At 40.2% G+C, this 23,999-nt stretch overlaps 1 protein-coding gene across 3 annotated transcripts in view; it reads left to right on the top strand.

The window, feature by feature from the left end:
• The window catches only part of CEP57L1 (centrosomal protein 57 like 1), a 34,400-nt gene extending 11,986 nt beyond the window's left edge, over positions 1 to 22,414 (top strand). For all 3 annotated transcript variants that reach the window (XM_050951403.1, XM_050951404.1, XM_050951402.1), the window contains exons 4-11: positions 2,069 to 2,190; positions 14,322 to 14,438; positions 14,748 to 14,825; positions 17,454 to 17,549; positions 18,494 to 18,571; positions 18,690 to 18,919; positions 20,509 to 20,653; positions 21,940 to 22,414. In XM_050951403.1, the coding sequence (XP_050807360.1) occupies positions 2,069 to 2,190; positions 14,322 to 14,438; positions 14,748 to 14,825; positions 17,454 to 17,549; positions 18,494 to 18,571; positions 18,690 to 18,919; positions 20,509 to 20,653; positions 21,940 to 22,164 (1,091 nt within the window). In that variant the 3' untranslated portion in view covers positions 22,165 to 22,414. The remainder of the gene's footprint in view (positions 1 to 2,068; positions 2,191 to 14,321; positions 14,439 to 14,747; positions 14,826 to 17,453; positions 17,550 to 18,493; positions 18,572 to 18,689; positions 18,920 to 20,508; positions 20,654 to 21,939) is intronic.
• The last annotated feature ends 1,585 nt before the right edge of the window (positions 22,415 to 23,999 follow it).

Genomic DNA, 23,999 nt, shown 5'->3' with positions numbered 1-23,999 from the left:
TAGTAGGGGGACCAAAACTGTTCATAATACTCCAGGTGTGGCCTCACCAGTGCTGAATAGAGGGGAATAATCACTTCCCTCGATTTGCTGGCAATGCTCCTACTAATGCAGCCCAATATGCTGTTGACCTTCTTGGCAACAAGGGAACACTGAGTCATATCCAGCTTCTCGTCCACTGTAATCCCCAGGTCCTTTTCGGCAGAACTGCCGCTTAGCCAGTCGGTCCCCAGCGTGCAGCAGTGCCTGGGATTCTTCACTTGACCTTGTTGAACCTCATCGGATTTCTTTTGGCCCAATCCTCCAATTTGTCTAGATTACTCTGGACCCTCCAGCATATCTACTTCTCCCCCCAGCTTAGTGTCATCTGCGAACTTGCTGAGGGTGCAATCCATCCCATCATCCAGATCATTAATGAAGATGTTGAACAAATCTGGCCCTAGCACTGACCCCTGGAGCACTCCACTTGATACCGGCTGCCAGCTAGACATCAAGCCATTGATCGCTACTCTTTGAGTCTGACAATCTAGCCAGCTTTCTATCCACCTTGTAGTCCATTCATCCAATCCATACTTTTTTAACTTGTTGGCAAGAATACTGTGGGAAACCATATGAAAAGCTTTGCTAAAGTCAAAGTATATCACATCCGCCGCTTTCCCCATATCCACAGAGCCAGCTATCTCATCATAAAAGGCAATCAGATTGATCAGGCATGACTTGCCCTTGGTGATAATCACCTTCTTCTCCTCTAAGTCCTTCAAAATAGATTCCTTGAGGACCTGCTCCATGATTTTTCCAGGGACTTAGGTGAGGCTGACAGGTCTGTAGTTCCCCAGATTCTCTTTCTTCCCTTTTTTGAACATGGACACTAATATTTGCCTTTTTCTAATCGTCCAGGACCTCCCCCGATCACCAGGAGTTTCAAAGATAATGGCCAAAGGCTCTGCAATCACATCAGCCAACTCCCTCAGCACCCTTGGATGCATTACATCTGGTCCCATGGACTCGTGCATGCCCAACTTTTCTAAATAGTCTTTAACCTGTTCTTTCATCACTGAGGGCTGCTCACCTCCTCCCCATACTGTGCTGCCCAGTGCAGCAGTCTGGGAGCTGACCTTGTCTGTGAAGACCGAGGCAAAAAAAGCATCTGCACTCTCCTTTCTTCTTTTTGTCAGGATCCTGAACTTGACCATCTGGTCACTCTGCCCAGGTTGCGACCCACTTCTACTTCCCCTACCAATTCTTCCCTGCTTGTGAGCAGCAGGTCGAGAGGAGCACGCCCTCTAAATTAGTTCCTCCAGCACTTGCATCAGGAAGTTGTCTCCAATACTCTCTTTAAAAACTTCCTGGATTGTCTATGCACTGCTGTATTGCTCTCCCAGCAGATGTCAGGGTAGTGAGTGAAGTCCCCCATGAGCACCAGGGCCTGTGATCTGGAAACTTGTGCTAGTGGTCTGAAGAAAGCCTCGTCGACCTCATCCTCTTGGTCTTTTCAGGTTGGTGCTAAATAAACTGGCTTTAGGTACTGGATGTAGTTCTTTCTATGAGAAGTATAGCTATTTCACATGAGACCGTGCGGGCTTCAGGCCCTCAAAACAGGGAGTAGCCCCTCAATCAGTCTTTGCTTGCTGAGGTTGGCTGGATGAGATGTCCATTGGTGGCATTCCTAAAAGAACCAGGACGTCCCTACAGCTCAGAATGCAGTGCAACCGACATGCACTCCCAATCTTACAAAAGGTACAGAGGGGGCAGGAGGGAGCCATATTTGATTAGGTTTATACTGGTGTAAATGTTGAGTAACTCCTGTGAAGACAATAGTAACACAGATAAGGGTCTGGGCCAGGAAACCCATCCTGAGTCTTGCATATGTTAAAATACTCCCTGTTAATCCAGCCCAGCCGAAATACCTTTTTATTTGTGTGTGTGTGTGTGTGTGTGTGTGTGTATGTATATATGTGTGTGTGTGTATGTATTAAAAAAAAAAACTTCTAAATCTCCAAGACCGTAGGGTGAGGGAGAAGCTAAATGTTACTGAAAACTACTGTTTTACACTGTTTGTCTCTCTCCACAGATGTTAGTGTGCAGTTAAGTGCAGCACAATCCCGCTGCTCCCTACTGGAGAAACAGCTGGATTACATGAGGAAAATTGTTTTCAATGCAGAGCTAGAAAAGAATATGGTTCTAGAGCAACAGGTGAAGTATTTAGTATCATAAATGAAACAATAAGAGCACAAAACTATAGAAATGGTAAGATTGTACTTTCTGCATATCACATCTCCCCAGTTCTGCTCGGATTGGTAATGACCAAAAGTGATGACCATCTGACAGCTATTAAGAGAATTATACAAAATGGCTTGCTAGTGTTGGAGTGTTTTTCATAGCTTCTAGGACTGGAAGGGACCTTGAGAGGTCATAGAGTCCAGTCCCCTGCCCTCATGGTTCCTAATAAGCTGTCATGTTCCTGTGTCAGGTGTGGCTTTTCCAGAGAAAGCTCTGTAGCCAAGAGACATACCAGATGTGTTCATTATAAGACCCTTTAATGCTCTGGCAGGTATGGCTTAGGTTTGTTAAAATAACGTATTTTATACACAGTGCCACCTAGTGGCTGTACAGTATAATACAGTTTAGCATTCCATTATATCTCCCCTTGTAAGTTCTATATTTACACTATCACACTGTCTTTAAATTTCAGTATATATTGGTTTAAGTATCTCTGAATCATACTGGTTTTCTAATACACAACCCAGACTTGTAACAACTTGGTTATCTGGCTGTCCATTAGTTGCAATGACTGGTTTTGGTTGGTCTAGAGTCCTCATTGTCATCGTCATCTTGTTCTGCACCTGCTAGCTGTTCCTTCTGAGGAGCAAACTGTAGATGTCAATGGTTTTTGATCAAGTCTCCACTGGCAGTCTTGATCACATATGATCTGGGTGCTGAATTCTTTTTCTTTGACAACTGGAGTTGTCCATCCTTTTTCTCTATAAGAACAGCCATACAGGGTCAAACCAATGGTTCATCTAGCCCAGTATTCTGTCTTCAGACATTGGCCAATGCCAGGTGCCCCAGAGAGAATGAACAGAACAGGTAATCAAGTGATCCATCCTCTGTTGCCCATTCTCAGCTTCTGGCAAACAGAGGCTAGGGACACCATCCTAGCTAATAGCCATTGATGACGTATCCTCCATGAACTTATCTAGTTGTTTTTTTTTTTTTTTTGTTTATTTGTTTTTTATTTAACCCTGTTAGTCTTGGCCTTCACAACATCCTCTGGCAAGGATTTCCACAGGTTGACTGCATTGTGTGGGGAAAAAATACTTCCTTTTGTTTGTTTTAAACCTGCTGCCTATTTTCATTTGGTGACCCCTAGTTCATGTGTTATGAGGAGGAGTAAATAACACTTCCCTATTTATTTTCTCCACACTAGTCATGATTTTATAGACCTCTATCATATTCCCCCTTGGTCATCTCTTTCCCAGGCTGAAAAGTCCAAGTCTTATTAGTCTCTCCTCATAAGGAAGACATTTCATACCCCTAATAATTTTTGATGCCCTTTTCTGAATCTTTTCCAATTCTAATATATCTTTTTTGAGATGGGCGACCACATCTGCACGAGTATACAAGATGTGGGCGTACCGTGGATTTATGTAGAGGCTGGAGCTGGCAGCTCTCCAACGGACATAATTCAGTTATAAGTGTTCCTAGGCTCTCTTTGCCATTGTATCCAATTTGACTGTTTTCATAACTAGCCACTTTGGAGATATTCTTTCCCAAACTTGGAACAGTAGGTCTGAGCTGTTTTTCCATCAGCCATTGTGTTGGACCATATCCAGTAGCTGCTATTGGTGTTGATCTGTAACTCAGAAGAGCAAGAATTTCTTGGCTGTCTGTATACCTCTCTTGGCTTCTGTCATAAACAGATAGCTAAGGGTTAATGTCTCTTTCACCTGTAAAGCGTTAACAAACAGTGACCTGCAACACCTGACCAGAGGACCAATCTGGAGACAAAAGATACTTTCAAATCTCGTGTGGAGGGAAGCCTTTGTGTGGGTTTTTGGGTTTGGCTTTGTTCTCTCTGGGTCCTGGACGGGACTAGAGGTGCAACCAGGTTTCTGCCAATCTCCCTGCTACAGTCTCTTATCTATTCAGAATTGTGAGTAAGAAAAAAAGGCGGTTATTGTATTTTAATTTGTTTTTTTCTTATTTGCATATGTGTACTTGCTGAAAGTAGCTTAAATTGTGTTTCTGCTGGAGAAAGTTTCTTTCTATTGTTTATAAGTTGAAAGACCCTGTAACTTTTTACCATCTAAATTGCAGAGATAGACCTTTTATTTTTTTCTTTCTTTTTATTAAAAGTTTTGCTTTTAAGACCTGTTTAATTTTTCTCTCCTAGTTAAGACTCAAAGGAACTGAGTCTGTATTACCAGGGAATTGGTGGGGAGAAGGGAAAGAGAGCAGGGAGGGAAAGGTAAATTTCCTCTTTGTGTTAGATTCATGGAACTTGAATCTGTATTGCCTCTGGGAGAAGGGGGGAGAGAAACTTGATCTCTCTGTGTTGTGTTTCAAGGAATTGAATCACGGTGGTCTCCTAGTGTACCCAGGGCGGGAAAGAGCTGGGAGGAAAGAAAGGAGTGGGGAGGGAAATGGCTTATTCCCCTTTGTTGTGAGACTCAAGGAATCTGGGTCTTGGGGTCCCCAGGGAAGTTTTTGGGGGGACCAGAGGGTATCAGGCCCTAGAAATTCCTGATTGGTGGCAGCGCTACAGACTCTAAGCTAGTAATTAAGCTTAGAGGACTTTATGCTAGTACCCATATCCTGGACGCTAAGGTCCAGATTTGGGAATTATACTATGACAACTTCTCCATTCATTTGCGAGTAATGTGGGCTGCTAGTAATATGCTCAAAATCATATTTCGTTCAGAATGAGTTAAATTATGTTGCAGGGAATTGTGGTCCATTGTCCATCACAAGTTGTTCTGGAGTGAGCAGAAGTGATAATACTGCAATATGTTATATCTTTCAAGTACGTTATTTCTATATACCTGAGAATATACCTCTGCTTCAGTGGGTCACAACTGAGAATACCAAGTGCAGGACAAAGTGCTGAGAAATAGGGCAGAAATACCCCACTGATGGTATTCTTCCATAAGATATACCAAACCAACAACAAAAGTAAACTTCTGTCTCACCACACTGGCTAACAAGAAATCAGAACTGCAGCCTCCTTAGGTATTCCAGTCTCTGTTTCAATTCCCAGACACTAGACTTAATGATGAATGGTTATTTAAAACCAGTTTAATCAACCACAGGGTTCTACTGATCCCAAACTACCAGCCACATACATAGATCAGTATATAACTTAGCTCTTACCCAATAATCACGCTGTTGCCAATCCTTTAGTACCTAATATTTAAAGGTTGGCTTATAAGAAAAAAAAAAAAAGAGTTAAAATTGGTTAAAGGAATCAAATGTATGCAATAATTGCAAAATTCTTGGATCAGGTTTGAAGCAGTGATGGCATAAACTGCTGGCTTGTTAGGTCTCTGATTGCTTCCAAAAGATTGGAAGGTCCTCAGTCCCTTGATTAGAGTTCTCCCATTAGTAGACATCCATAGTCCAGTGATTAGAGCAGGAAAGAGGCAAAATAGAGGGATTTCCAGGCATTTTACAGTTTCTCCCATGTGGCAGGTCTGCTCTCAGTACAGCCAATGGAAAAGTTCAGGCATAAGATGGAGTTCAGTGTCACATGAACTGGTTACATGCCCTTGCGCGCTTTGAGTCATAGCAGGGGCCATTACCCACATCCACAGGAAAGCCCATCAGATGGGGATAAACTTCTTCCATGGCCCATTGTGCTTGTTGATAGGCCATCAACTTGAATAGTCCATTCACAATGTGCTGGCTAGACTGGATGTAAACTATCTTGTTGATGTTAACAGGAGCAAACACATTTTAAATACAGGTATACAGTCAATATTCATAACTTCAAATATGAAAACAATACATGCATACAAATAGGATAATTGTATTCAAACAACTTTTCCATTGACACCATATGTGACATACTTTGCACAAGATTTGTTGCATTTGTATAACCGTGGTAGCAACAAAGATCTACATCAGGGGTCCCCAATGCGGCGCCTGCCGGGGTGTCTAAGTGTGCCTGCGTACTGGCCAGTGGACGAGCATCTGCTGAAATGCCGCTGACAAGTAGCATCATCCAGAGGTGTCGCCGCCAAAATGCTGCTGATTTTCGGCGGCATTTTGGCAGTGATATCTCTGGATGACGCTGCTTGTTGGTGGCAGCGCCTATTGACATTGCCGCTTGGCGGCATTTCAGCGGATGCTGGTCTGCCGCCACGGTCCTCCGTGCCTTGTCATCTGGCACCTGCCAGACAAAAAAGTTTGGGGACCGCTGATCTGCATAGTCCTATTTTAATCCTATAGCATCACAATAGACCATAGTGACCAGTTGTCCTCTGAGTTTGCATAAATCTGCTGCTTGTTTCTTCCAAGGCCTCTCTGATAGGGGTGATGTTACTAAAGGTTCTTTGTATTGTGTTGGTCTGTTACATCTGCAGTGTTCACATAAAATAACTTTATTTTTCACATCCGTGCTAATGCCTGGCCACGAAGCTGACTGGCATTTAATTAATCATTAAACTTCACCCATGAAGGACATTAAGATTTTCTTCTCTTCTTTCATTTGGAATTAATATGAAATGGCCTTTCCTTTGGGGTGCATGGACTATAAAGTCATGAGTAGTCTCTTGTCATTTCCTTAGTGTTTGTTCTTTAGGTACTTAGTCCAGGTGACCCTAAAGTAATTTAGAATTTGCTGAAGTTGCGTGTCTGTTGAGGTTGCTTATTGTAACTGATGTAGTGTGCTCTGACACTGGTCTGTATGCATCCACAGCTTTCATGTATGCCTTTACATTATCTTCCAGCTCATGCATAGCTGAGTGCAATGCTGGGCTCTGTGATAGAGTGTCTGCTACTACCAGATTTTTCCCAGGAACATATTTAGCAGTTGAGTTAACCTTATCATGCCAGGCCTCTTCCATTGATGAGGGTTACAAGCAGTTTATGATCTATTAGCATAAACAAATTCAATCCACACAGATATCTGTTTAATAAAACTCATGCCCATACATTTGTCAGGCACTCCTTTTCAATCCGTGCATATCGTTTTTCTGTTCAGTGAGAGTGTGAGAGCAAGATACAACTGGCTTCCACTCATGTTGTTGCAAAAATACACCTAGGCCATAGCTGCTTGCATCCTCACTGACCGTTGTAGGTTTGTTCACATCTTAGTACTTGAGAACAGGAGCCACTGAGATAATTTCTTTGACCTTTTTAGAGGCAAAGTCTTGATTTGGCCACGATAGCTAAGATGTGTTGGACTTTAATAGTTCATTCTGTGGTTTTGTCACTGTAGAAAGGTCCTGTAGGTATCGACTAAGGTAATTTACCATCCCCAGTATACGTCTCAGTTCTGGTGTGTTAGTTGGTGCATTGCTTGAATTGCTTTTGCTCTCTCAGGACTAGGAGTGATTCCATTTTTGTTTGTCTATCCCAAAGCCCTTGATTTGAGATAGGTGATAAACACATTTTTCCCTTGTTTAGCTTCAGTCCAGGCTCACTGACTAGGCTTAGGACTTTTGTTATTCTTCCATTGAAGATCCATATAGGAGTTGTAGCTAACAGTTCTGCCATTTTCTTTGGAAAATTTCAAGTGTATTGGTAAAACCAAAACGTAATCTTCACAAGCAAAAGCTCCCAAAGGGTGTGATAAATGTAGTCAGTTGGTCACTTTCTTGGACTAAAGGAATTTACCAGTTTTGGCTCGAGGCATCGAGCTCTGAGGTTACTATAGCTCCTTTCACTTTGGGGAGGAAGTCATCTAGTGTTGGGAGGATATATTTTTCTCCCATAGCTTCATTAAGTCTTTTAAGATCCGTGCAGACCCATATTTTTCTTTGTTACTGCTATCATTAGGGCGTACTAGGCTGTTGGATCAGAGATTTTCTCAGTGTGCTAATCCCTTCCATTCTCTTTAACTCAATTTCCACTTTATGTAGTAATGGGATAGGAATTCTGTGAGATTCATGTACACTATATGATTCAGCATTGTCTCTTAGGGTTATTTGTAGCGGATCTCCTTGGAAAAGTCTAATATTACCAAATATTCCACCAAGTGCTTCCACCTTACTAACTAGGCCCATCATGGCTGCCACATTGCAGCTGAGAAGGTTGTGGGTCTGTGATTCTTTGATCACATATACACTCTGAATGCAAAGCTTTTATCACTGTAGTGAAACTGGCCCATGCAGTTCAGAATACCTCCAGGGCTATTCAGAGTGGTGTCAGGTTACTTCAGCTGTGTGAGAGGTTGAAGGTGATTGTAAGGGCCTTCTGAGAGTATTGCTCCTGAGTCAATTTTCAAGTCAATAGTTTTGCCATGAGTATTCACTTTCACTCTCCAGGCAGGTTCTCTGTTGCCACGAGTTCTAGATCCCAGAAACAGTGGCTCTTGATTGTCTGTCATATCAGCCAACTCCCTGACTTCTTTGGTGTGACAAACAGCTGCAAAATGATCATATTCATGCATTTAGCATGTGCCTCTGGTTGGACATGCATCATCTCTTGGGATATGACTTTTTCCACACCTTGTGCATGTAGGTTTGGAATTTGTCCCTTTTTAGCCTGGGGGATTTCTCTCTCCTTGCGTTGGGGACTTTATGGTAATACTTTGAACATTCAAGTGTCTGTCTTATCGTTTCTAAGCTAGTTTCAGGGATTTCAAGTTGCTTCTACCTGGTGTTCTGTTTTTCCTATATATCTGCTGTGAAAGATTTTTACAGACACTTCCCGACTTATGTAGGCGTTGCGTTCTGTTCCGGAACACCTTGCGTAACTCAAATTTTGCGTAAATTGGAAACGTATACCTGACAATTACGTCCCCTCACCCCCAAACAAAAAAACAACCCCTCTGTCCTATTTCTAGCTTATGGAACTTTTTCTGTAAAGTGTGGATTTGCATAAGTTGGGTTTGTTTAACCTGGGGGGCATCTGTATCTCTTAACCCAATAATTTGTCTGATATTTTCATGTGGGTGTTTTTTGTATTCCCAAAATCAGTTTTCAGCCAATGTATGCAGAGCTCTTATAAAACAGTCAAAATCTTCCCCTGGTTCTTGAATTTGCTGGTTGGAGGGGAAAAAAGCGCATTTCTCTAGGGTATCAAACAGCCAGAACCCTTTCATAGTCATCTTTGTGACTGTCTTCTGTAAAGTCAAAGGATATAAAGAGATGCTCTGACTGCTTCTCCATAGCCTAAACTAAAAGATCCTGCTATATCTCCAGTTTCCCAGTGGAGCTTTTGTGCAATTCAGAATTTTGTAATTCAGAATTCTTACTGTCTGTCCATTGTGGAGGTTTGTCAAAGCTGAAGTTCTCTGGGGCACTGAAGAGTGGTATGTTGATGAGATCCTGCAACCTTTGTTGCTTTGTTCCTTCTGTTCTCTTCTGTCCTAGTTTGCTTCTGACACCATGGCATGTTCCTATATCAGATATGGACTGACTGCAGAGCTTGCATCTGTGCAAGGTACACACCAGTTGTGTTTGTTGTAAGATCCATTAATGCTCTGCCAGGTATGGCTGAGGCTAGTGTAAATAAGGTATTTTACACACAGTGCCATGTAGTGGCTGAACTGTGTAAAGGAATGCTAAACTCTGTTACACAAGTTTGACATTTAGGAGGTGGGAGGCAGAAGGGAACATGCCAGTTGAGACCTTTGTTGACAAGCACTTTGCTCATGCATTCTCTGGCCACTTTACAATGTGACCACTATTTTCCTATTCCTCCAGGTCCAGGCTGACTCTAGTAATGATTACCTAGGTAATCATAGTTTATGCGCACATCCAGATATTGAATACTTGCTGCCTCTAATATTTCAGTGCCCTAGATAATTGCCTCTTCTAACTGCATGGTTTAGTTGGTGGTGGTTCTGGCTGAGGTTCAGCAGCAGCTAAACCCTAGGGAAGCTAGGCTTGTTGCTGCTTGCACACTCTGTGGGCAAACTAACATAATGACCATACTAGGTCAGACCAGTGGTCCATCTACCCCAGTACCCTGTGTTCAGACAGTGTTTGGTGCCAGATGCTTCAGAGAACAGAACAGGGCAATTACTGAGTGATCCATCCCCTGTTGTCCACATCTGACAGTTAGTTAGAGGTTTAGGACATCCAGAGCAAGGGTGTTCACCCTGGACCATCTTGGCTAATAGCCATTGATAGACCTAGCCTCCATAAATTTAGCTAATTCTTTTTTGAACCCATTTGTAGTTTTGGCCTTCGCCACATCCTATGGCAATGAGTTTCCACAGGTTGACTGTGTGTTGTGTTGTATGAAGAAGCACTTCCTTTTGTTTGTTTCAAACATGCTGCCTATTAATTTCATTGGCTGACTCCTGGTTCATGTGTTATGTCGAAGAGTAACTAACACTTACTTTCTCCACACCATTCATGATTTTGTAGGCCACTGTCATATCCCCCTTTAGTCATCTTTCTTCCAAAGTGAAAAGTTGCAGTCTTTTTAAGCTCTCCTATGGAAGCTGTTCCATACTCCTAATAATTTTTGTTGCCTGTCTCTGTACCTTTTCCAGTTCTAATATACCTTTTTTGAGATGGGCTCATCAGGACTGCATGCAGTATTCAAGGTGTAGTTGTACCATAGATTTATATAGCAGCGTTATATTATCTGTCTTATTCTATATCCCTTTCCTAATGGGTCCTAACATTGTTACCTTTTTTGACTGCTGCTGTACAGTGTACATCCTCCTGTATACTGTGCGGGTGTTTTCAAAGAACTATCCACACTGACTCCAAGATCTTTCTTGAATGATAACAGCTAATTTAGCTCCCATCATTTTGGATGTATGGTTGAGATGGTTTTCCAATGTGCATTACTTTGCATTTATCAACATTGAATTTCATCTGCCATTTTGTTACTCAGTCACCCAGTTTAGTAAGATCCCTGTGTAACTCTTCACAGTCTGCTTTGGATTTAACTATCTTGAGTAGTTGCAAATTTCGCTACCTCACTGTTTGTTTACCCCCCTTTTCCAGATCACTTATGAATATGTTGAATAATACTAGTCCCAGTACAGATCCTTGGGTGACACCTCTCTTCATCTCTCTCCATTCTGAAAACTGGCCAATTATTCCTACCCTTTGTTTCCTATCTTTTAACCAGTTGCTGGTCCATGAGAGGACCTTCCTCTTATCCCATAACTGCTTATTTTGATTAAGAGCCTTTGGCGAGGGACCTCATCAAAGGCTTTCTGAAAGTCCATGTATAGTCTACGCTCTGGATCACCTTTGTTCACGTTTGTTTGTTTGTTTGTTTGACCCCCTCAAAGAATTCTAATAGACTGATTGAGGCATGATTTCCCTTTACACAAGCCATGTTGACTCTTGCCCAACAAATCGTGTTCATCTGTGTGTCTGATAATTCTGTTCTACACTAACATAAGAATGGCCATACTGGGTCAGACCAAAGGTCCGTCCAGCCCAGTATCCTGTCTGCCGACAGTGGCCAATTCCAGGTGCCCCAGAGGGAATGAACCTAACAGGTAATGATCAAGTGATCTCTCTCTTTCCTGCCATCCATCTCCACCCTCTGACAGAGTCTAGGGACACCATTCCTTACCCATCCTAGCTAATAGTCATTAATGGACTTAACCTCCATGAATTCATGTAGTTCTCTTTTAAACCCTGTTATAGTCCTAGCCTTCACAACCTCCTTATGTAAGGAGTTTCACAGGTTGACTGCGCTGTGTGAAGAACTACCTCTTTTTATTTGTTTTAAAGCTGCTGCCCATTAATTTCATTTGGTGGCCTCTAGTTCTTATATTATGGGAACAAGTAAATAGCTGTTCCTTATTCACTTTCTCCACACCACTCATGATTTTATATACCTCTATCATATCCCCCCTTAGTCTCCTCTTTTCCAAGATGAAAAGTCCTAGCCTTTTTAATCTCTCCTCATATGGGACCCGTTCCAACCCCCTAATTATTTTAGTTGCCCTTCTCATCTCAAAAAAGATATACTAGCATAAGAAAAGGTACAGAGGAGACCACATCCGTACGCAGTATTCAAGATGTGGGCGTACCATGGATTTATATAACGGCAATAAGGTATTCTCCATCTTATTCTCTATCCCTTTTTGAATGATTTGTAACATCCTGTTTGCTTTCTTGACTGCCACTGCACACTGCATGGACATCTTCAGAGAATTATCCACAATGACCCCAAGATCTCTTTCTGGATTAGTTGTAGCTAAATTAGCCCCCATCATATTATATGTATAGTTGGGGTTATTTTTTCCAATGTGCATTACTTTACATTTATCCACATTAAATTTCATTTGCCATTTTGTTGCCCAATCACTTAGTTTTGTGAGATCTTTTTGAAGTTCTTCACAGTCTGCTTTGGTCTAAACTATCTTGACTATCTTAACTATAGTTTCAACCAATTTGCCTGGTCCTGAAATTAGGCGTACCATCTTGTAATTGCCAGGATCACCTTTAGAACCTTTTAAAAAAAATTTGGTGTGAAATTAACTATCCTCTAGCCATCTGTTTATAGATGATTTAAGGGATAGGTTACATAGCACAGTTAGCAGTTCTGCAATTTCATATTTGAGTTCATTCAGAACTTTTGAGTGAATACCATCTGGTTCTGGTTACTTATTACTGTTTGTTTAATCAATCTATTCCAAAAACACCTCAATCTGGGTCAGTTCCTCAGATTTTTCACCTAAAAAGGATGGCTGAGGAGTGAGAAAATCGCTCATATCCTCTGCAGTACTGATGCAAAGAATTCATTAAGCTTCTCCTCAATGGTCTTGTCTTCCCTGAGTGCTCCTTTAGCAGCTTGATCGTTCAGTGGCCCTACTGGTTGATTGTTTGGAAGGCTTCTGATATACTTAAAAAAATTTGCTGTTAGTTTTTGAGTCTCCTGCTAGTTGCTCTTCAAATTCTTTTTTGGCCTTCCTAATTATACTTTTACATTTGCCTGGCCAGAGTTTATGCTCTTTTCTATTTTCCTCAGTAGGATTTGACTTCCAAATTTTAAAGGATGCCTTTTTGCCTCTAACTGCTGCTTTTACTCTGTTTAGCCACATTTTTTGGTCCTCTATGTTCTTTAATTTGGGATATACATTTCATTTGAACTTTTATTATGGTGTTTTTAATGAGTTTCCATGCAGCTTGCAGGCATTTCATTCTTGTGACTGTATCTTTTAATTTCTGTTTGACTAACTTCTTCATTTTTGTGTAGTTCCCCTTTATGAAATGCTACCATGGTGAGCTTCTTTGGTATTTTCCCTTCCACAAAGATGTTAAATTTAATTATATTATGATCACTGTTACTGAGCAGTTCAACTATATTCACCTCTTGGATCAGATCCTGTACTCCACTTAGGACTAAATCAAGAATTTCCTCTCCCTTTGGTGGGTTCCTGAGCTAGCTGCTACTAGAGACAGTCATTAATAGTGTCTAGAAAATTTATCTCTGCATCCTGTCCTGAGGTGAAAGGTACCCAGTCAACAGGGGGATAGTTGAAATCTCCCATTATTATTGACTTTTCTGTTCTTATAGTCTCTCTAATCTCCCTGAGCATTTCAATATCACCATCCTAGTCAGATGATCAGTAATATATTCCTACTGGTATACTCTTATTATTCAAGCATGGAGTTTCTCTCCATAGAGATTTTATGGTACAGTTTGATTCATTTAAGATTTTTACTATATTTGACTCTATGCTTTCTTTCACATACAGTGCCACTCCCCCACCAGCATGACCTACTCTGTATATACCTACAAAGTACATACCCTGGTATTTTAGTGTTCCATTGATTGTCATTGTTCCACCAATCTTCTCTGATGCCTATTATATCAATATCCTCATTTAATTATCAGGCACTCAGTTCACCCATCTTAATCTTGAGACTTCTAGCATTTTTATGCAAGCACTTACAAAATTTGTCAGTTTTTAGTTGTTTGCAATTATGTGATGTAATTGAATTGGGACTCTTTTTTCATCTGACTGTTTCTCTTCAGTTCCTACATATACTTTATCAACTTCTGACAGTGGTGGAAACTGAACCCTGCTTTGTCTGTCTGGCATTTTTCATAGCACTGAACTTAATACTTAAAATTGTAAACTATTTAAACAAAGTTCACGGTGGTGAGAGATTTCTTGGTGTGTCAAACTATTTTATCAGCTGTCAAATTCAACTTTTGCTTATTCTTTCCAGACTCCGCTTCAAAAGGAAAAAGATCAGAATCATATGGAGCTCCATGCAAAACTTGAAAAGCTTGAAGTCCTAGAAAAGGAGTGCTTCAGACTTAGCACTACACAGAGAACTGCAGAAGTAAGCAAGCATAACATGACCATGTGCGGTTACAGTTCATTTCAAATTTCTTTGTGCCATGGTTGCCAATTTGTGCTAAAATACACAGACCATTTATCAACTGTAGCTCAGCAGAGGAGTATAAGATCTCAACATTCACTTTGCCTTCTACCTCAGACTTCATTTCCTATAAATCTGAGCAATTTAAGCCTGCTTTTCGAGATTCTTTCAATCTTGTTATAGTCAATTACTAAATTGCAAAGTGGTTGCCAATTCTGATTCACTGGGCCAGCCTTAAATGTGACTAACCATACTTGTGTTCTGTTTCAGGACAAGATCAAGCAACTGGAGGAAAAGCTTCGTGAAGAAGAGCATCAGCGTAAGTTAATACAAGATAAAGCTGCTCAGGTAGGATAGCCAAATTACTTGATTTATCACTGAGGAAATACTGTCGCTATTCAAGACACTTTTTTTTATAACCTGTTTATTAGCTGGGGAAAATTCTGTAACGCTAACATGACAACTCCAAAATAAGCTTTGCTTAGAGAGGTTTATATTTTTATGCATATTTGGCTTCTTCTAGAACATCAGCTCCTTAGGTAAGGCTGAGTTGTGTTTTGCACTTAAAGCAGGGATTTAAACCTTTTTTTTTTTTTAATTGCATGAAGAATACAGCACATTCTCCTCAGAAGTAGAGTACATTCTCATTGAATAAACAATGAATTTTCTGAGAATTTATAAGAAGTTAGTTTAATTATAAAATGGGTCAATTAAGTAACTTAGCATCCTAAGTTAAACTTTTAGTCCTGAACTATCTTAATGGAGTAACACAGAGACTTTCAACTTTCCATATGGTAAAACTCACTTAAATCCTATACATTTGTCTACACTTAGACCTTTTTCTTTGTAAGATTCATTTTTTTCACTATTAAATAAAAAATTTCTTCATCAGAGTCTGAAAAGTTATAGAGAATTCTGTGAAGAACTGCTTTTGCTGCCAGGGCCACCATCTTCCCTGAGTGCAGCTTGATTTTACTCACACTAGGAATACTGAGAGACAGTAGCCATTTTAAAAGAGGGCATGTTAGCTATGGGCAGTCATAGCCTCACTCTCATTGAGAACTATACTAGGTAGCAGCCGTTTTGAAAGAGGGCAATTCTTTTGGGAATTTACTGTAGAAGAATACTTACTCTTCAACTCTTGCGTTGCAAGGACCTAACAATTACAGAAATGTAGATCTGGAAGGGACCTCAAGAGGTCATCTAGTCCAGCCCCCTGTGCTGAAATAGGACCAAGTACACCTAGACCATCCCTATCAGGTGTTTTTCCAACCTCCCTTGAAAGCCTCTTCTAGAACTTAACTACCTGTATAGTTATAGAGGTTTTTCCTAATATCTAATCTATATCTTCCTTGCTCCAGATTACGCCCATTATATTTTATCGTACTTTCAGTGGATAACACATAACAAATGATCACTGTCCTCTTTATAACACCCCTTAACAGATTTGAAGGCTGTTTATCCGGTCCCACCTCAGTCATCTTATCTCGAGACTAAACATGTTCACTTTTTTTAACCTCTCCACATAAATCAGGTTTTTAAAACTTTTTTGTCATTTTTTGTTGCTCTCCTCTAGACACTCTAGTTTATCTACGTCTTCCCTAAAATGTGGCACTCAGAATTGGACACAGTACTTCAGCTGAGGCGTCACCAGTGCTAAACAGAGCAAGACAATTACCTCCCATGTTTTTTATATATAATACAGTGTTTTACAATAAGAGAAGCTAGCTCCTTACCCATTTTCACCATTGCAGTCACCTCCTGCAGCAGTTCCAACACAACCTCACTGGCGTCCATCAGTCAGGAACTGTAGAATTACCCCAACACCTCCAGAACTTAGCTGAATGCCACAGCCCAAAACACAATCCTCTGGGTCTCTCTCTTAACTGGTTTTGCCACCACATAAGCAGAGAGCCGGCTGTGCATGTCTGACTTTATCAAAAAATACATAATACAGAGCTTGCCGAGAGCAATTACTTTGTCTGAAGTGCCACTGCAGAGAAACTCCATCAGTGCAAGAAAGGACTCTGGTGCACCAGTGTGATCACTATGCTGACTACTAGTCAGATTTTACCATAATCCAGGAGCTATCAGAGTTGATTCTGGGGTGGGAAACCTTCTCTGTTACAGGTCAGGTGCCATGACTTCTCTTGATTCACGGTCAATGAAGTATCTGGCTGGGGTAGTTTGAGCTGATGATAGTTCTACCACATCTTTTAGCCAGGTTTGTTTATATGTGCAAACACAGAGCCCTCGTCCTTTTAAGGGATGAATGTTAACTGCCTTATTATGATTTCAGTGGTATTCACCCACGAAAGCTTATGCTCCAATACATCTGTTAGTCTTTAAGGTGCCACAGGACTCTTTGTTGCTTTTTACAGATCCAGACTAACATGGCTACGCCTCTGATGCTTGCCTTATTACATTAATCTTTTGTATAGACAACAGTAATTGTAAAGTAATCCCTAGAAAAAACCCTGGCTTGGACAATGGGACTGATGCTAAATATTGCATAACAGGTGATGGATCACTTTGATTGCCCTATTCTGCTTGTTTGTTCCGAAGCATCTGGCTCCAGCCACTGTTGGAAGACAGGACACTGGTCTAGATGGACCATTGGTGACCCAATATGTCTGTTCCTATGTTGTCCAAACCTCTTCCCGCTTTAAATGGCCATATCCTCAGCTCACTGCAGCATTATCTATGAATCTATGAATTAGTTGTGGTAGTCCAAGAGATACAGTTGCTGTACTTGGGTTTGGAAATTGCAACGCTGCCTTGGAGATTGCTAGGTATATTTGATACCATGACATCCTGAATCATATTCCATCTCCATATCCCCTTTTATAATCCTCATGCCTCCCAGAGATTTCAGTGAGTAATGCGTCTAATTGAATCTTCGACATGTGAAAGAGAGAATTAATCTGTGCTATTTAAAAACTTTTGATATTAAATACTTTTTTCTCATTACTATAGCTTCAAACTGGACTTGAGATCAATAGAATGTTAGCGTCTTCAGTGTCCTCTCAAAACGAACCAACAAAGAAAAGCCGGAAAAAGAAAATTGCAAAAGTAACATGCAAGTTTGTCATTTGCAGAGTGATAATGTCTCTAACATGCCTCTCTTATTTTTGTAGCATCTCATTCATGGAGTGATAGGGATGCTACTGGAAATGTGGTGGTGGGTGGGGTTCTGTTGGCTCTCTGTACTCTGTCATTTTACTCTGGAAATATAACATGCTGTTTTCCCCTCTCTTTAGATAAATAAAATATGTCTAGTGTGGTAATGCCTAGTTTTAAAATAGAAAACTTGCCTACTCCAGCATAACTTTAAACTATGCATGGCCATTTCACTGGCCTGTGTTTATGGTCCCTTAGTTGATTTTTGAATTTACTTTCAAGACCACTTGAACTAGGACTTTTTTTGAGATGCTATAGAAAGTGTCCTACTGAAGTCAAGATGAACTTCACCCGCTGCATTCTTTTCATCCACAGGCATTACAGGTCTGCTAAAATGACATGACTTGTAAAACTGAGTCTGTTAAATGCCACATAGGTGGTGCTAAATTTCTCTAATCGTAATCTACTACTGAATTGTCAGATTAACTGTGTACTAGATCTCAGTCTTATTGGAAATTCTTCTGTATTTGGGAGAAGTAGGAAAACTTTAATACCCATTAAAGGAGATGACTCGAGACTGCATATTTCACTGGCTGTTATGGAGCATTGCTTTTGTATGGAATGATTTCTTGCTGAAGTGTAGCTCAGACTTGTTCTCACTGGGGATGGGTGGGGAAGGCTTGTTGACAAAATATTTGGATTATGCTCTTCTTTATTATTTGTATTGTGGTAGCACTTAGAAGCCAAAGTCCTGGAGCAGGACCTTGTTGTGCTAGACACTGCACGAACACGGAACAAAAACAGCCCTTGCTTCCAAGAGTTTACAGTCTAATTTGAAAGAATAATTTTAAGATTGCACTGTTAGGCAAACATGTCTTCTGTCTACTGTCTGTCAGAAAAAATCTGCTCTGAAGAAAGTACATCCTCCACAATTTTGCCTAAAGGCTGGGATGCTGCCTTTTGTGGCTGGGAAGGTGAGCCCTATTAGATTCTCATTTAAACGTGTGGCCACGTTCTTTTTAAATGAACATTTTTCCATTGATTCCCTTCATTATAGCTGCTTACAGAAGTTTCCTTTTCTCCTCTCTCAAGTCTGCCAGCTCCAGCCATTCTGTTAGTGCAAATGTACAAAGTGTCTTACATATGATGAAACATCGTAGTCCATGTGTCTTGTCACGGTGTGTAGAAGCAGATGAACACAGGATTTCTAGACGAACTACTGCTTGCAAATCTGCATCCTCTTGTTCCACATCTTCTTCTGTCACTGATAATCTATCTGACCTTTTGCTGGCGATACAAGATGAGCTAGGCCAAATGAGCTTGTAAGTATGTATCTGTGTATTCTCTCCCAAAGGATAAAAAGACTGTAATACTTTCAGTAAAAATGGCTGCAAGCTGCAGCCATGTGAGGGCTATTTGGAGGTTGTACTCTACTATGTTTGGATCTAAAAATATTTGGGGAGTGGGGTTTGGGTGGATCTTGCAGATAGCCCTTGCATTTAAAGAGCCTCATGAGCAGAACCTCATGAGTGGAGGTTCTTTTTGTACTTTTTTGGGGCTTTTAATTTTTTTTTAATAAAGCTGCACTTATGATTATTAGTGCATCAGGCTATCTAAAATAAGGCCTGAAGGATATCTTTATCCTCAGAGCTACACAGCAAAATGGTAGGTTTCCTTTTGGAGAAACCTTTTATCAGATACCTAGAAGAGTAAACCATATTGCTGTAGGGTTGTTGCCAGCTTTGACCTTATTGTAACTGACAAGAGGCCTGAGATGAACGGGCCATTAGTTCGGCAAGGACAACTGCATGGGTTGGAGACTAGATGTTCTGCTGGTGTCCATCTAATCCTTGTAAATAGTATGTGTTTTGAATTAACATAGCATTTTAAAATTCCTATCTTAGAAATCATACTGAAATAGCTGTTGGTCCTCATGTCAGGACATGTGGAATTGATTAATCTAAGCTGTTTGCAGAATCTCTTCTTCACAAAGCTCTAGCTATAACTCCCTTATTAGTTGTGTGCCAATCAGAGAAAATATTTGTTTTAGAGTAGCAATTTAAGCTGGAGGAATTTATGAAGAGAAGAAATAATTATTCATTTTTAGTTGTGCTCACTTTGTGCTAGGCATTGTATTAAAATATAAAAGAAGGCATGGCCCTTTGCCATAAAGAGCTTGTTGATCAATAACGTCTAACTGTAAAACGTTCTTATCCTTTGTAATTAATATATAGCTTTACTCCATGAATTAGGGAGCTCTAAACTAGTTTTCTCTCATTAGTTCATAAAGTGAAATGTTTGGAACAGTAATTGCCAGTAGCAACAAACCATGCAGTTAATTTTTCCCAGTAGAATTCTTAATTTTACTTGATTGATTTGACAAAAGCACTATAACTTTCATTAGTGGTTGTAAAACAAGTTTTTCTGAATTATGTTAAGCGCTCTCACTCTGAGAGGCAATCTAGAGTGAGTGTGTGAGTGTGTGTGTGTGTATGTTGGTGTTGTGTGGCCTGCTATTTACTTTAGTAGGCTCTTTAATCTTCACATTCCAAATTCCCATTGTGCATGATGCTGCAGTACCAGCACACTCAGGTGCTTATTTCTTCAGTCTTATGAGATAAATGGTTGTGAGGTAACAAAATGAGTAAACTAGCTGCAGGCTCAGAGTAGAAGGAAAATTAAGTAATGAGAAAATTTGAATGTTTGGGTAATTTTGTATTTTATTATATATGTATATGTATATATTTAGTATAAAAAGTATTAGTTGTATATCAGTGATTTTAACATGCTTTCTTTCTCTAGTGAGGAGACCTTCTGGAGTTGAAACTTGTGCAATGTTACAGAAGTACATGTAAGAGGAATGTTGTTTAAATATATCAACACTATTGTCAAATATCTTTGTCTCTAACAGTGAACATCAAGAACTCTTGAAGCAGATACAAGAAACTCAAAACTGTGAAGTTCGTGAAGACCTAGAACGTGAATTGGATTGTCTTGTAAAGCAAATGGAAATTAAAGGGGAACAGATATCAAAGTTGAAAAAACACCAAGCTAGTGTAAGGAAATAATTTTTAAAGAGTTTACTTAGGAGCAAACTATTGGAATATGATGAAAATAATTATTCAGGCTCTCTCTGGCAACAGCATATATTTAGAATGTACAGTCCCATTGGGATTCCAAGACATACAGGTTCAACAAGAAACTTATTTGAAGCATGTGTCAGATTCAAACACTCATCCCTGTCTCTGTTTAGAAAGCAATGATGACTTGAATTCATTTTAGAGTTTTTTAGCTTTAGAAATAGTTCAGACCTAAATCCACATAATGAACACTTCAGAATATGTCCAGAACTTTCTCATATACCCTAATTTTGTCATCTTGTACCCTGGAACCTGCACTGCAAGTCAAGACGCATGCATATATACATACATATTGGTTGACATTCAAAAGCATTCATAATAATATCAACCTCATGATTGATATTTATTCTTAAAAAGAGCTTAGTGAGGTGCTGAGGCTTTAGGTAAATATTTTGATACAGTGGCTGATACCGAACGTCTGGAATGAAGCTAAAGTGGAAAACATTGCCATAAATAGGATATTATAACTGATGAGGGCTGGTCTACATTGAAAAGTTATATCTGCATAGCAGTGTCTCTCAGGAATATGAAAAATCCACATCACTGAGAGATGTAGTTACACTGACTTAACTCCTAGCTACCGCCTCTCAGGGAGGTGCATTACCTACATCAGTGGGAGAACCCCTCCAATCACTGTAGTAAGTGTCTACACTGAAGCCCTGCAACAGTGCAGCTATAGTGCTGTAGCTGTGCCTGTGTAAATAACGTAACTGGAGTTGACTTACCTTAGGTCAAGTTACAGTGTGGGGGTCAATGGGAGAAACTCTTCCGTCAACTTAATTTACTCTTCTCGTCAGGGGTAGAGTACAGGGGTTGACTGGAGAGCTATCTGCTGTCAATTTGGCGGGTCTTCACTAGACCTGCTAAATCAACTGTGGGTGGATCAATCTCAGAGCATTGATGCCGGCTATAGCGTAGACATAGCCTTAGATAACAGAGACTCTGTCTGTGTCTCATGCTAACATTTACATTTTGAATTTTACAAAAAAGCTATCTTTTTATATTATCTTATTTACATTTTCAAAGTAAAATTCTTATGCTTGCTACTTCTGTAGAAATAAACCTGGTAAGCTAAACTTTTTTTTTTTTTTTTTCATTTATAGTTGGTGTTTGAGACCCTGTGGCTCTTACATGGTGCCTGGGTCTCTAGCCAATATCCTTTCTGAGCATTAAAACTTTTATGCATAATCTTCACTTTTTAGGTCCACAAATTAAAGCAAAAAGCTCAGAAATTGAAGAGACAGTCAGCTCATGTCCTACCAAAATCTGATGACCTAAAAGGAACAAGAGAGATTCCAGTTACTCCAAGCAGAAGTGCATCAAAAAACTGTCCTGTGCAGAAAAGCAAAAGCTCTCTTCAGCTGTTAAAAAATGTGCAGAAACTTCAATCAACGCTGAAAAAAGATGATATCACGTGGGAACAATAGTTTTACATTTTATCATATAGGTAGTGCCTCTTACTAATATGCCAAAAAAAAAAGTGTCTGACACTTCATAGGTTTGGATTTAACAAATATTAGACTGAATTAAAAGTTTAATATTTCATTTATGCCATGTCTACATTTGCTAGTAAATTTCAGTTGAAACTTTAGGTTTCGGTTGAACAAACTCACTTTCCCTGTAGATAAACGTATTTGTAATAAAATCTGTTTTAACTGTTTCATGAGGTGTCTCATTTTCTTTTAACTTACAAAATAGAACTATCTTTGAAATATATAAGAAATGCAATCTGTTTCTTTTACCCACTTTCCTCCTCATCAACATACATGCACACACTTTGAAATTTAATTTATTTCAGTAGAGAAGGAAGGGAAAACTCCTTAATGTAGGACAAAACTCAGGACTATCATATTTCCTCCATGCTGAAAGGAGATGGTTGAAGCCTGCTCCTGTAGTCCTAACAGGGCCAAAATTCCCAGTGAAGTCAGTGGGAGTCTTCCTTTTGTGAGAACTGAATATTTGGGTTCTTAGAATTAATGCAGACAAGTGCAATGTCTGTGAATGTGCACTTGCTAATTTTTTTAGTGGAAAATTATCTAGGACATAAAATTTAGTGCCTGCATTCAAAGGACTGATGTTGAAGATTGCTTGTTTTGCAGAGGGAGTTTGTCAAAAGTCACTTGCAATGATAGAGCAAGGTGGTTTTCTTTCTATGAAGTACTTTTTCTGAAAGTGTAATGGCTTGTATTATACACATTTGCCAATCAGAGGGCTTAATGGCCCATATTGGGTCAAATATGGTGTGAGTTCTTTTTATTAAACAAAGCAAAAACACAAAAATCCCCCACATCTGACTCTTTAATGCTAATAAGGCACCATTGATACTGCTCTAACAGCCATGTTTTTAATATGAATATTGCTAAACTCATTTTGACTGGATATGTGGAAGGGACCAATCCTTAAAAACCTAAGTAGATGCCTAGCTTAGAACTCTTTATCAACAGAGCCTGTCTAAATCACGCAATAAGCCAGCGTAGTGGAAACGTATAAAGATGGCTGAAGCCATTGTGCATACTGGGCCTAGAACCCCATGCCTATACTCAAATATGTAAAAAATGACCCAACCCACTACAGCTGTGGTGTTTTCAGACTTTCAGCTTCTTGCTGCTGTTAGTACAACTGAGCTACACTCTACTTCTAATATTTAGTACTCAGGGTGTGATCTTCAAAGCAACTTAGTTGCCTAAGTTTCTATACATAGCACCACTGTGATTAACAAAACTCCCACTCAGCTGCTGCCTGTTGGTAGGTGCCTTAACTCACTCAGTGCCTACATTTCCATTGTAAAAGTTCCTAGGAACCTAAATTTTAGCCCCTGGAGCATGTACACTGCTGGCCTGCATTAGGCAGCTGGGTGCCTATTGCTTGCCTAACCCCGACTGATTTGTGAATCAGGGAAAGGTTGGAAGAGGAATACCTCTCATTTTGGGCCTGATCCAGTAGGTGTGCTCAGAGACCAGCTAGTACCTGGCTTTTACCAGTCTATGCAGCCCAGGGGGGCAGAAGGTGAGTATGAGCAAGATTTTGAGCATGACAGAAGTGGGGGAGGGGAGGGAAAGAGAGAAGCAAAATCTGTTGGTGAGACAGCAGTCCGGTAGTGCAAGGTGTAGGTGGACAGGGTATTGGGTTAACACATCAGAGGGTAGCTAATGGGTCCTCTAGTGGGGCACAAATTGCGGACCACTTAGGGTAGGAAAGGGGAACCATAGATAACCAAGGGAAGGGGGGAGAGGGCTGGGAAAAGGCTATGGAGCAAGAAGGG

This window comes from Gopherus flavomarginatus, chromosome 4 (assembly GCF_025201925.1).
Source record: "Gopherus flavomarginatus isolate rGopFla2 chromosome 4, rGopFla2.mat.asm, whole genome shotgun sequence".
In the NCBI taxonomy this organism is placed as follows: Eukaryota; Metazoa; Chordata; order Testudines; family Testudinidae; genus Gopherus; species Gopherus flavomarginatus.
The sequence above is the reverse complement of the archived record's forward strand: the minus strand, read 5'-3'. Positions and strand labels throughout refer to the sequence as shown.